General features: G+C 33.4%; 4 protein-coding genes across 4 annotated transcripts; 3 read left to right on the top strand and 1 right to left on the bottom strand.

Moving 5' to 3' along the window:
- Positions 1-555: 555 nt before the first annotated feature.
- Positions 556-6440, top strand: NAEGRDRAFT_52385 (uncharacterized protein; the record flags this gene model as incomplete). Its single annotated transcript, XM_002672230.1, has 3 exons — positions 556-4888; positions 5254-5420; positions 5472-6440. 3 exons carry the CDS (start codon positions 556-558, stop codon positions 6438-6440), a joined length of 5469 nt encoding a protein of 1822 aa, XP_002672276.1.
- A 1495-nt stretch (positions 6441-7935) lies between these two features.
- NAEGRDRAFT_72707 (uncharacterized protein) lies at positions 7936-9439 on the top strand (the record flags this gene model as incomplete). The annotated part of the gene is made up of 2 exons (XM_002672229.1): positions 7936-8251; positions 8301-9439. The coding sequence occupies 2 exons, from the start codon at positions 7936-7938 to the stop codon at positions 9437-9439; spliced, it is 1455 nt and encodes a 484-aa protein (XP_002672275.1).
- Positions 9440-9725: 286 nt separating this feature from the next.
- On the top strand, positions 9726-10598 carry NAEGRDRAFT_52383 (uncharacterized protein; the record flags this gene model as incomplete). The annotated part of the gene is made up of 1 exon (XM_002672228.1): positions 9726-10598. One exon carries the CDS (start codon positions 9726-9728, stop codon positions 10596-10598), a length of 873 nt encoding a protein of 290 aa, XP_002672274.1.
- Positions 10599-11218: 620 nt separating this feature from the next.
- On the bottom strand, positions 11219-12274 carry NAEGRDRAFT_52382 (uncharacterized protein; the record flags this gene model as incomplete). The annotated part of the gene is made up of 1 exon (XM_002672171.1): positions 11219-12274. One exon carries the CDS (start codon positions 12272-12274, stop codon positions 11219-11221), a length of 1056 nt encoding a protein of 351 aa, XP_002672217.1.
- Positions 12275-12650: the final 376 nt, after the last annotated feature.

Genomic DNA, 12650 nt, shown 5'->3' with positions numbered 1-12650 from the left:
ATGAAGAATTTCGTTTATATCTATTAAAATCACAATAGGAACAAATGGATAAACAGAATGGCCAATGAAAATACAATGAAATTGGTATCTTTTCATTATTATCATGATGATGAATTAATGATGATGAATATTTTCTATTAATTCCCTCCGATGATGATGATGGAGATGAAAAATTATTATTATGAATGTGATGATGAGGATGATATTTAGGTGTTTTGGAAAGAGAGCATGATGGCCTTTGTGATTTGGGTACAATTCGTAATCCTCTTTTTAACATTTTTTTACACTTTACAATTTATTTAATAAATAATTAACACACAAATTTCCAAGAAAGGCAATTAACAATATTTGAAAGGCTCAACATAAAACAACTACTTGGACAATGGAATGATAATTGCATCTTATTTTTGGTCTTTTAATCGGTGGAATGTGGCTAAATTGACCAATCAGAAAAAAAGATGGTAACACAGATTTCAACTCGAACGGTCAATCATGAATCAGCAATCTCATTGAAAAAAATCAAACAACACAAGCAAACCAGGCAGCACAGCAGTTATGAGATCTTTCTTTTGTCTCTTGTTTCTCTGTCTATTCCTTGTCCAGTGTCTTCCTTTGGTTGACCAATCTTTGGCCGCTCTAAATTGCAACGCCTATAATGATCCTCGCACATGCTCTGGTAATGGTATCTGTTCTAGCAGTAGTGGAAATTGCATTTGTTTAGATCTATCCTCTGGTAATTATATTGACTCATCCATAAATGGAACTATCCAAGAAGGTGCTCGTCTCTATAATCCACAACAAAATGAGTACATGACACTCACATTGAATGGTCAACTCAAATTGGTTAATGCAGATACAGGGGATGATGATTATTCGAGTGTTACTGTTGCAGGTTCAGGATTTACTATGGTATTGGATAATGGAAATGGTCAATTGAAACTCTTTCAAGGTGGAAGTTTTGCCCATGAATTGAGTAGTGCATGTCCTATGGGAGGTAGTGGACCATTTCGATTGATCATTGGAGCTGATAGAAAGATGATTATTTATGATTCGAATGGAAATGTATGTTGGAATCCAGTGACGAAATATGCTCCAACTGGTCCAGCTATGTATGTTGGACTTTTTTGTGAATATCCAGTTTGTTTTTCAAAGACTATTAATGATGGTGCATGTAATTCTAATGGAAAATGTGTTTCGTATAATAGGTGTGAGTGTTATAATGGTTATAATGGAAGTGAGTGTGAGAATGCGACTCACAGTTGTAATGGAATTCTGTGGAATGATGTGAATGTTTGTGCAGGAAATGGAAATTGTACCTCAACCAATTATTGCACATGTAAGAGTGGATTTTATGGACCTATTTGTAATGTGTCAAGTTGTCATGGAATAAGACAAGATGATCCAAATGTTTGTAGTGGAAAAGGCAAATGTTTACCAGATGGCACTTGTCTCTGTTATGATGTCAATGACAATGTAAAAGTTAATGGACCCAAATGTCAAAATTTACTTTGTAAAGGAGTTTTCAATGGAAATGAAGTTTTTTATGCCAGTAGTGATGTCAGAGCTTGTTCATCACATGGATACTGTTCTTTTAACACAACAGCGTTAACAGGAGGATGTGCTTGTACGGAGGGATATTTTGGAGACATATGTGATGGACAATATATTCGAATCTCTTTACCTTTGAATGATTATCATATTGGTAGGGGAAATAATTTAGAATTGAAATTGGATACTTATGATTTAAGTAATAGAGCACTGAGTGCTTTAGAATTGAATGCAATTTCCTTTGTTTGGAAATGTTTGAATTGTAATCCACAAATTACTCAACCACAGTTCAATTGGTCGTATTTCAGTAATTTTACAATAACAGATGCAAGTTACACGTTTGCAGTGGAAGCAAATAGCACCATCTCTAAAAAGATAATTTCAAATTCCATCACTTTTAACGTAACCATTCATAGTTTACCAATAATTACCAAATTTGGATTTCCTTCCTATTTCATTAAGGACAAGAATCATAACTTGGATAGTATCATTCAAGGAATTCAATATATTCAGAACGGTTCCAGTTTTTTTAATTGTATTGGAAAATGCTCAATTCCACTAACATATTCCATCACAATGACAACATCCATTTTAGAATCAACAAGAAGTGGAATTACAAAAGGAGAATATGATGGAATTAGTTCAGTCAAATTCAATCCATTACTATCATTCTCTGTTGAATCTTTGAGAACAGTTTCGGATTTGACTCTTGAGGTTACACTTTCGTCTGGTTTACAAATGACAACTGTTCGAGAAACAATTCCAGTTTATTCAAAGCCACAACTATTGAGAAATCAATTCACAATTGTTAGTGGAAACTCAACAGTTTATGCTCTCAAGACTCTTGTAAAGTTTAGTTTTGACATTATTTTATTGACTAATCTGTCTCCTTTACAATATGCCTTAGGTTTCCAATACAAGGACATGAGCAATGTGAGAATTACTCGATATGTTACAGAAACAGCCTCGATAGATTCTGTTTATCTTCCCTATTTTACAAATAACATAACCATGATGCTGTTTCTTAAAGATTCGCAAGGTTTCGAATATATTGAAGCTCTTGCAGGAGACCTTTCAGTTTTACCATTTCCTGACCCAAAGGCTTCTCTATTAGAAAGATTGAAATCAGATTCCAAACTTTCAACAGTCGTTCCATATGATTCTCTGTCAGATAATTCTGTTTTATTGGAAATTGTAAAGTCATTAGAAATCCCACAACAAAATCCATCACAGGTAATTGACACGTTGAAGAAGGTTTTGTTGAATTCCAAATCGGTAGAGGCTAGCTCTGTTATTGCTCAAAAGCTTGATTCATACTTTTTGAATCTAACAAGTAATTATAAGAATCAGTTTGATTCGTTTGGTTTCGTAAAAGAAAAGATTGTTTCCAGCAGTGATTTGAACAGTATTCTCATGGCAACTACAAGTATTCTAGATCAGGGTAATACTAATGTATCGAGAATTTACAATCATGTTTCAAAATTGGCAATTCTTAGTGAGCCACCACAGTTACTTTCGAATACTAATCCTCCCATTTCTAAAAGGATTTTTACTTCTGGCAGTGTAGATATCTACACTTCAAACTTTATTAAGAATGAGCAAACCGAAGGTGGAGAAAAATCCAATTTTAAAGATGTACGAATTGATCTGGATAATGTTATGAGTTCGTATAATGGTTATTCGAAACAATTTGGTATGTCCCTTATCAAATATTCGAAAAACATCAAACCAGATAATTTCTCGCTAACAAACTCCCTCTCTTCATTTACAGAATTCTCTATTTACAAAGAAGGAAACTTATTAGAAATCAAAGATTTAACCAAACCTTTCATCATCACTCTCCCACTCAATAACAACACTATCCTAAACTCCTCCATCGCCTGTAAATACTGGAACGAAACTGGCCAATCATGGGAATCCAACGGATGTGAATTCCTCTCTTCAAACTCTCTCAATATTCAATGTCAATGCAATCACACAACTTTATTCTCAGCATTTGTGGAATTTAACACAACTAAGGGAGAACCGAAAGAATTGCAAGGAATTTACATTACCCAGATTGTGTATGGCAGTATTTTCTTTATAGTGTCATGTGTGTTGATGGTTCTGTTGATTGTTTTTAGGAATTATCAACCTGTGAAGAGTAGATTCGTGACACCTTTTATTGGAATGTCAGCAATGATTATTCAGACAGCATTGTTGTTGGTTACACAGAAGAGTGTTTTGCTTTCTGGACAGGTTCAAGTGAATGGACCTCAGTCAAGTTCAGTTTCATGGGAATATGGTGATTTGGCAGCTAATATCTTATCTAATATCATTACAATTATTGTAAACTCTATTACAATCACTGCTTTCATTTCGTATTTGTATCAAGTGACGAGATTTGAGTTGTTGAAATATTTCTATCACAAATTGGCAATATTTTCCAATTCTAAGGAGAAAAAGGAAGGAGAAAAAGTGCTCAAAGTAGTGAAGAGTTTCCTCTCGACTAGAATAATGTTACTCAGTTTAATTAGTGGATTTATTGGAAACTTAATGTTTTGGACGTTGTGGGTTATTTTAGTGAGAACCAATGTTCTTGTAGGGCGAGATTACACCTATGTGGTTTCCATTTCATTTACTTGTATCATTCTTTCCATTTGTTTACTAATTGTTGGATTAATTATTTTGGATTATTCCATTTCTTTCTTCCAGAAAAAGGACGAAATCATTTCAAAAATTACAAACATGGACACAAAGAAGAAAACAAATTTCGTCCTCTTACCTGCCAAACAAGTGGTCAATTGGTATTCGAGAGTTGATTCACCACTTTACTTTAGAGTGGAAATGATTTTCTTTGTTGTGTGTTTTATTTTCCTTGTTTGTAATCAAATAATTGGATTATCTGGAATTTCATCTCAAAAGAGAATGATTGTGAATGATTCTGTTTCAATGGCATTTGAAATTTTATATTTGGCTAGTTATTGTTTTGTATTTGGTGGATATTCGTTATTAGTGTTGTTAGTTTCCAAATTAAGAAAATCAAACGAGTCAAAAGAAGAATTTTCTGAATTGGTAACCTTTTTGGATAGTGAAGAAGGCTGTTCATTGATGGAATGGTTTTGTAAGAAGGAATTTTCATTGGAAAATGTTCAATTATACACCTATCTGAAACAAAACGAATGTGCTTTGAATGGAGGAATCAAAGAGCTAAAGAGTTTCTTTACCACATTATTTGAAACCTACATTAAAAGTGGAAGTGTGAATGAGGTCAATATCCCATCTAACTTGAGAAAGAATTTGCTATCAATTCTCAAGGACTTAGATTCGAATTCAGTTGAACTTTCTAACAGCAAGGAAGGTAAATCTCCACATAACCAAAGAATCACTGAATGTATCAAAGATCTAAAGACTGAATTATTGATGAATCTGCAAGATAGCTATTCTAGATTAGTTTTTACTTCAGAGTATTCATCCTATCATGATATTCTCGACTCTAAGAATGACCTTATTAAACAATCCAAACTCAACTAAAATCATATTAAAGGTAACATTAGTAAGATCGTTGTGCTTTCATCACAGACCACTGAAGTTGAGCTTCTGCTGTCAGTGAATGCCACTTGTCAACTTCAAACTCTAAAGAGTCGACCACCATGGAAATTTCATTACCACATCTAAAAAAAATGAAAAGATTTTGTTATTCTGCAATCTTGCTACTTGTTCTAGTTTGTATTTTGCATGTGCATGCTATCCAAACAAAATCCCAACCAACTTCCATCACCATCGATAACAGAACTCGTAAAATTGTAAAGAAATTTACACATGTAGTTTCTAAAAAAAGAGAATTGATCATTTCTGAGAAGTTTTTGATTCTAGCTGCCAATATTAAAAAGGTTAGTTGATGACATATCTTTTGATTTGCTGACATTTTGACATTTTGTTAGATTGCTGATTCTCTTCTTAGAAAAAGAACACCAGCAGCCAAACTATTGAGACAACAACTCTTGGCCATTGTAAAAGATTTCCTCAGAAGAGCTAAACATCCAGCTGCAGATTTGTTGAAAGCTTCATTGAAGGATGTTCAATATTTAAAGAAGAAATCAAAACATTCAAAAGTGAAAACTTTGTGGGTTCAAAAAGTTGCAATTGCTGGCTTGATGGTTACAGGCGAAACCATGAATTTCTTGAATGGATTAGGAACATACAGTACAGAAGTGTCCAATGTTGCAAATTTCATAGCAGGTCCTATTTCCAAGATTCTCAACAAATTGGGAATGAAAAAGATTGCAAGAGCTGCCAATAAGGTTGGTTCTGCAATTAGCAAGTTTACAATGACTAAACTGGCTCCAATTGAGAATAAGGCAGCAAAGGCAGTAGCTCCAATTGTCAAGAATAAGGCATTCCAAATCGTTAGAAAGACATTGAATGTTGTCAATGGATTGTTGAGCTTTAGAGCTGGTTTCAAATTATTGGGATTGGCACCAAAGATTTTCTATCCAAAGAATTTCAAATTGTTGAAGCAATCTTTGAAAAAAGCCACTAAATTAATTAAGAATCGTAAACAATTATTGGCTGCCATCAAGAAGGGAGTCAAGAGTGGATTCAAACTCATCAAATCAAAGCTTAAGCATGCAGTCAAGAATAAGAAAACATGGATCAAAATCAAAGATGCTGTGAAACAATTCAGTAATGGAATTAAATACTTCAAGAAGGCAAAGAATCAAAGAAAAGAAAAGGTTTCAAGAAGAAAGAAATCCAGCAAGAAGAATAGAAACAACTCCAAATCTTCTAAAAGAGGAAGAAGCGAACGAGTTTCAATTCCAATCAAAAAGTCAAGCAAAAAGTACTCATTGGATTCTCTCTTTAAAAAGTCCAAGAATAGAAAGTGCAGATACTTTGTCAAAATCGAATAAATAACTATTCCTTTCTCTTCTTAGAGTTGAAATATTCCAAAATTGAATTCTTCCATGTGTCTGCCCACAACAATAAGTTTTCACTCCGCACGAAAGTTGAAATGACACTCGAAGTCATATTGGCAACTTCTAAAAATGCAAGTAAATTCCACGTGGATCTCAATTCTCTCGATTCAGGATATTCCCAATCATCCAAAAACCTTCCTAAAAAGATGCTTAAACCAGAAGAAATAACTCCTGGCAACAGAGCCATAATAAATCCAACACTTCCCCCACACAATACATTGAAAACAACAAACCCTGCAAAGTAAGCATACTGATACATTTCATGGCCCTCTAAACATGGATGTCTGAATGGATGTGACAATAATTCTTGTGAATGTCTGAAAAAGCTTCTAGAATAACGTTCATAAAAAAACCAAGAGAAAAGGACGAAAGAAAACAAGTCATGATAAAATGGAATATGACAAGCCAATGTAGAAAGTGAGAATATACGTTCAATGCGTGGTGGTTTTGTGTGAATCAGGATTTTGGAAGGGCAATTTTGTAAACTGTTAAGACGAGCTCTTCCAGTTTCGTATACGACCTGTGACCTCTTATTAATTGTAATTTTGAAAACACGGTTAGGTATTGTGAATTCCTGTGTTCGTATAACATTATGAAACCTATCATCATAGGGTGTCCATAATTCAACCAATCTTTGAAATAAATTTGTATCTGTGCCTATAACGAATGACTCTCTCTTTTGTAAGGATTTTGTTGGAATAGATAAATTTAGCTCTGTTTTCACTTTCGAGCTCTGTCTTTCCCAATTGAAAATTTTGATATTTCCATCTGAATCTCTGTATCCATGAACCAATACTGGATCATCCATTTCAGATAATGTAAAATCCAATTTCAAATCTCCCAAACAAGTAACTTCTTGCTCATTCGTTTCATTTCTAATATTTCCAAAAGGTTGATAAATCAAAAATTCACATTCTCCATATTTCTCGTTCATTAACTCAATATAACTCAACCTCAAATAAACTCTCAACAAATTCTTCCAATCTTTTCTATTTTGAATTTTCCTCTCCATCCACAATTTTTCTTCATCACTCAACCACCAAACTTTTTGTGATGACGAATTTTCCAAGTGATCGGAGACTTGTTTCGAGATTAAATCGAAAAACATTCGACAAGATGATTGTGAAATTTCAAATTGGTTAAAATACATGAAGTGATTGGTTTGGGATAATCGGAAGATATCACAAGGTGAGAGAAACTTGCAAATTTCTAGTAAATCATCACTGGATAGATCGAGCAGAGATTTTCTTTCCATTTTTTTTAATTAAATTTATTTAAATTTAATCAAAATTTCAAATCTTTCCATTTCGGAATCTATTCGGTAACTTGAAATTCTGCTCCTTTGGTTGACGTCATTGTAAAATCTCTTAAAATCAATTGAAAACAAATTCTCTCTATTTTTAACCTTTTTAAAAAAAAAAGCAAAAAAATGATTTTGTCAGAATTGAGCTCCCAACTTTCAAACGCACTTTTAACAATACATTCCCAAAGTGTTATGGATGATAAAAGTGTTAATAAATTTTTGAAAGAGATTAGTAAGGCACTTTTGGAAGCTGATGTGAATTGTGAACAAGTGGTGCAGGTTTACAATGGAATTAAAGAAGAATTGGATAACATGTCACAAGATGTCAATAGAAAAAAAAATATAAAACGAATACTTAAGAAGGAATTGTGTAAATTATTTGATCCAGGAGTGAAAGCGATCAAACCTGTCAAGGGAAAGCAAAATGTCATTTTATTTATTGGTAAGTTTTGAGAATTTACAGAGATTCGATTAATATTTTACTGAAATAGGTTTACGAGGAGCTGGTAAAACAACAACAGCGAGCAAATTTGCAATGTTTTATAAAAAGAAAGGTTTCAAATGTGCAATAGTAAACTCAAATACATTTCGTACTGGAGCATTTGATAGTCTGAGACATAATTCATTAAGAGATACCATTCCCTTTTATGGTAATGTATTTGAAACTGATCCCATCAAAATTGCAAAAGATGGTGTCGAAACATTTAAAAAAGAAAATTATGACTTGATAATTGTTGACACTTCTGCAAGAACCATACAAGAAGAATCACTTTTTGAAGAAATGAAACTAATCTCAGAAGCAATAACTCCAAATGACATTATTCTCGTGATGGATAGTAAGATAGGTCAGAGCATCAAAGAACAAGTAACTACTTTCAAATCCAGAATACCAACCCTTGGGAGTATCATTCTTACTAAATTGGATGGTCATTCTAAGGGTGGAGGTGCCTTGAGTGCAATTGCTGCAACCAAGACACCAATCAGCTTTATTGGCACAGGTGAATATTATGATAGTTTGCAACCATTTGAAGTTGAAGGTTTTGTTTCTAGATTGTTGGGAGAGGGAAATTACACAATACTATTCGGTGCAGTTCCACAAGCTAGTGACAGTACTGAAATTTCAGTACTCAACTCTTCACTTCCCATAAATGGAGTTTTTACAATGAGGGATTTGAAAGAACAACTACTTTCAATTGTGAACATGGGACCACCATCGCGTGTATTGTCAATGATATTTGGATTTAGTGAATTCCCAAAAATAGAAGGTCAAGAATATAAGGTAAAGAAATACTTGACTATCATGGGCTCTATGAATGAAACTGAGTTGGATTGTGCTGATTTTACAAAGTTATCCGACATGCAATCAAGAATTCTGAGAATAGCAAGAGGGAGTGGAAAGAATTCGAAAGATGTAGTTGAGCTATTGGACAATTACAAGCAATTTCAAAGCACTAATCATCCCAATATAATTAGAAAGAAATCTTCCAAAATTCAAGATGCATTCAACACATTCAGAAATAATGAATTGGAACATTTAGATTGGAATGGAATAATGAGGCAAATGGGTACAAACTCTGGGCTTAATTTGAGTGGTGTCAGTGGAGATGGTCCACAACCTAGACGAAGATAATGTTCAAATAATCTAAATGGTCTTGAAATTGTTGCATAATCCCTAATTGTACATAATAATTAAGTAAATCGCCAACCAGTTTTATTTAAAAAAAATATGAATTTCTCCCGTGCAACACGAGCACACTTGAATGACTGCGTAATCAAGAGGTGAAGTGAATCTACAATACCACAGCAAGAACACGGACAAGTTTTACCACAGGGCCAACTTACCTATTAGGAAGTGGGCAAATCACTAGTGTGGTTAAACAACCCTGAAATTCTATGATGTTTAAAAAATACAAAGAATGGATGCGAATGGTTACACTGTTGCTGGTTTGAAGGAAATTCTTGAAGAGAATAATATTGAAATTCCTAAAGGAGCCCATCTAAAGGCTCATCTTGTTAAACTCTACGAAGAACAGATATTGAAGAAGAAGAGAAAACCACGTCCAACACGTTCATCATCAAGAATTAATAATGTTGATGATAGCAACATATTAATTCCTTCATCATCATCAGCACCATCAGCACCGGCATTGACACCGTTCAATAGTAGTATGCAGATAAGTGATGGTGCTACTGTGGAGAAACAACAACATCAAGTGATGATATCAACTTCAATGATGGATATTTCACTCTCATCGGATAAACCTATTTCTTGCTTGGTTAATGTTGATGGAGTTACTTATTCTATCAAACCTAAAGTTAATATTCAACCACGACAGGAATTATTTAATAATTTTAATACTATTACAACTAGCAATAACAATACAATTAGTAATAATGATAATAGCATTGGCCTGAATACTATTCAAGCTGATAATACTACTAATAGGGTTAATAACACTAATACTATTACAAATAGCAACAGCAACAATACAATTAGTAATGATAATAGTATTAGCCTGAACAATATTCAAGCTGGTAATAGTACTAACAATGTTAAGTTTAATAATAATACTAATACTACCAATGACACTAATACACAAGGTACAACTACTAGTTCTGACGCTATATATGCAAACACTCGAATCAAACTTGAAAATGAAGATAAGGAATCAGAAACTATTGTAAAGAAGACTAAAATCAAGTCCGATGTGGAAAATAGAATTACAAAACCAATCAAATTGAGGAAAAGAGTAAAGAAGCTCCGAGCTAGAATAAATAGTTCTGATTAATCTCTATTCGATTTATTTCAAAGAATAATTCTTCCAAAGGCTTGTTTATCAACAAGGCAAAGCCTTCGTTCTAAACTCATCACACAATTATGAGGCTTGAAATGCAATTTCAACTCTCGCTTAGATAAAAACAAAATAGAAAAAAATACACCAACATGGGTCTGGATATGTTTTTGGCTCTTGGAGAAGTGGAAGTGGCCTACTGGAGAAAGTTTAATGCTCTCCATGCTTGGTTTGTTGAGAATGTTCAAGGTTTGTTATCACTCACGTAATTCATTTCTGAATTTCTATTCGATTCATATTGATCTCTGCCCTATCGGAATCATGTTTAGGTGGTGAGGATGATTGCAACGAATATCCTGTAACAATTCAACATTTAAAATCATTGTTGAGTGTTTTAACACAAGTTGATGAAGATCATTCAAAGGCTAGTTTCCTTCTTCCAACAAGATCAGGCTTTTTCTTTGGAGGTACTCAGTATGATGAGTATTATTTTGGTGATGTCAAGCAAACTGTTCAACTCATCTCTGATACTATTAAGAATTATCCAGACGATACCATATTCAAATATCAATCCAGTTGGTAATTACAAATAAACACCTTTAGAGAAATTGCGAAATTTATGACAACCAAGAAGTAAGGGCTACTCTGTCCTTAAAAGAAGCCATCACTTCATGATCAAGAGCACCACTCAAGAATAAAACTAAACGACCAGCAGTTGGGTTAATGAGCTTGGTTGTTCTTTCAGTGTGTTTGGATGCATTTTCTGGTTTGATGAAAATCTTCAATTGGCCACCATCTGATTCATCTTTCCATTCAGTATTCATATAGAGGAGGGCAGTTACTTTACGTTGATCCAATGGACCTTCATCCTTTCCATTGCTTGGGAATGAATCTCTGTGTTTTTCATAGTAAGTTCCATGAGATTTATACAAGCTCCACATTAATTCCATTTTAGCATCATCATATTTAACACAAGGTGCAAATTCATTGATTTTCTTTTGAATGACTTTAAACTTGTTAAGAACAACTCCTCTCAAAGTTTCATTTCCCTTCCATTGTATAATATCTTCACTGCTATCAGTACAACAACATGATAGGGATGTCTTTTTGCTTTCATCAGTCAATTCAGAAGTAAAATCCTTAGGATGCAACCAACGAATCACATCACTTCTTGCTGTATTATCTCTAAAAGTATCCTCTGCTTCATCTTCATAACTCATCTTCATTTCACAAGCTGGTTTAAAAGTATGTGAAAGTTTCTTTGCCAAATCATGAATTTCTTGAGCTTGTTCAAAAGGAATGAAATTATCCACCACAACATAACCATTATTATATAAATCTCTAAAATGTTGAACAGTTACATTTGGTTCAATCAAGACTTGTTCGGGATTTGCTTCAAATAATTTTTCCTTATCAAAGATTTGTTGACAAACTTCAAAAGGATCTTGTTGTTGATCCAACAAGGCTAACATTTCATTCTCACTAATTTCTACAACTTCTTCTTCATATTCTTCTTCTCCGAAATCTTCATCATCATATTCTTCATCATCTTCATATTCCGCATCATCATTTTCTTCTGCAAATGTTGTTGTTGGTTGATCATCTTCACCTCCCTTGTTTTGTGTTTTTTTCAAGGCTTCGTACAATTCATTCTCAAGTTCAAATTTGGACATTTTTTTTGATTTTTATTTGTAAATTTTTATTAAAATGAATTTCGCAACAAATTGTTGAAGTGTATGAAAATCAAAACAAAAACAGAATAACAACCGTTCTAACTGAAGAATATATGATACACTCTCAAGCACTTCCAATTGTTGAAATGATGATGTAATTATCCAAACCAAATCCACTATTGTATCAAGTTTTTTTTGTGGATCAAAATTTATAAAGCTCAAAGCTTGAAAATTAATTTGCAATCAGAAATTTGTTCCATTTATTGTGGAGGTGGAAGCTTAATGCAATTTGGATGAACATTTGAATATCAAATTTTCATCATGTGTGGAAGGTTAGTGGAATGATAATTCCAAATCAGAAGATCTTTGAATGTTA

Source organism: Naegleria gruberi, assembly GCF_000004985.1.
Source record: "Naegleria gruberi genomic scaffold NAEGRscaffold_55, whole genome shotgun sequence".
NCBI lineage: Eukaryota > Heterolobosea > Eutetramitea > Acrasida > Naegleriidae > Naegleria > Naegleria gruberi.
The sequence above is the reverse complement of the archived record's forward strand: the minus strand, read 5'-3'. Positions and strand labels throughout refer to the sequence as shown.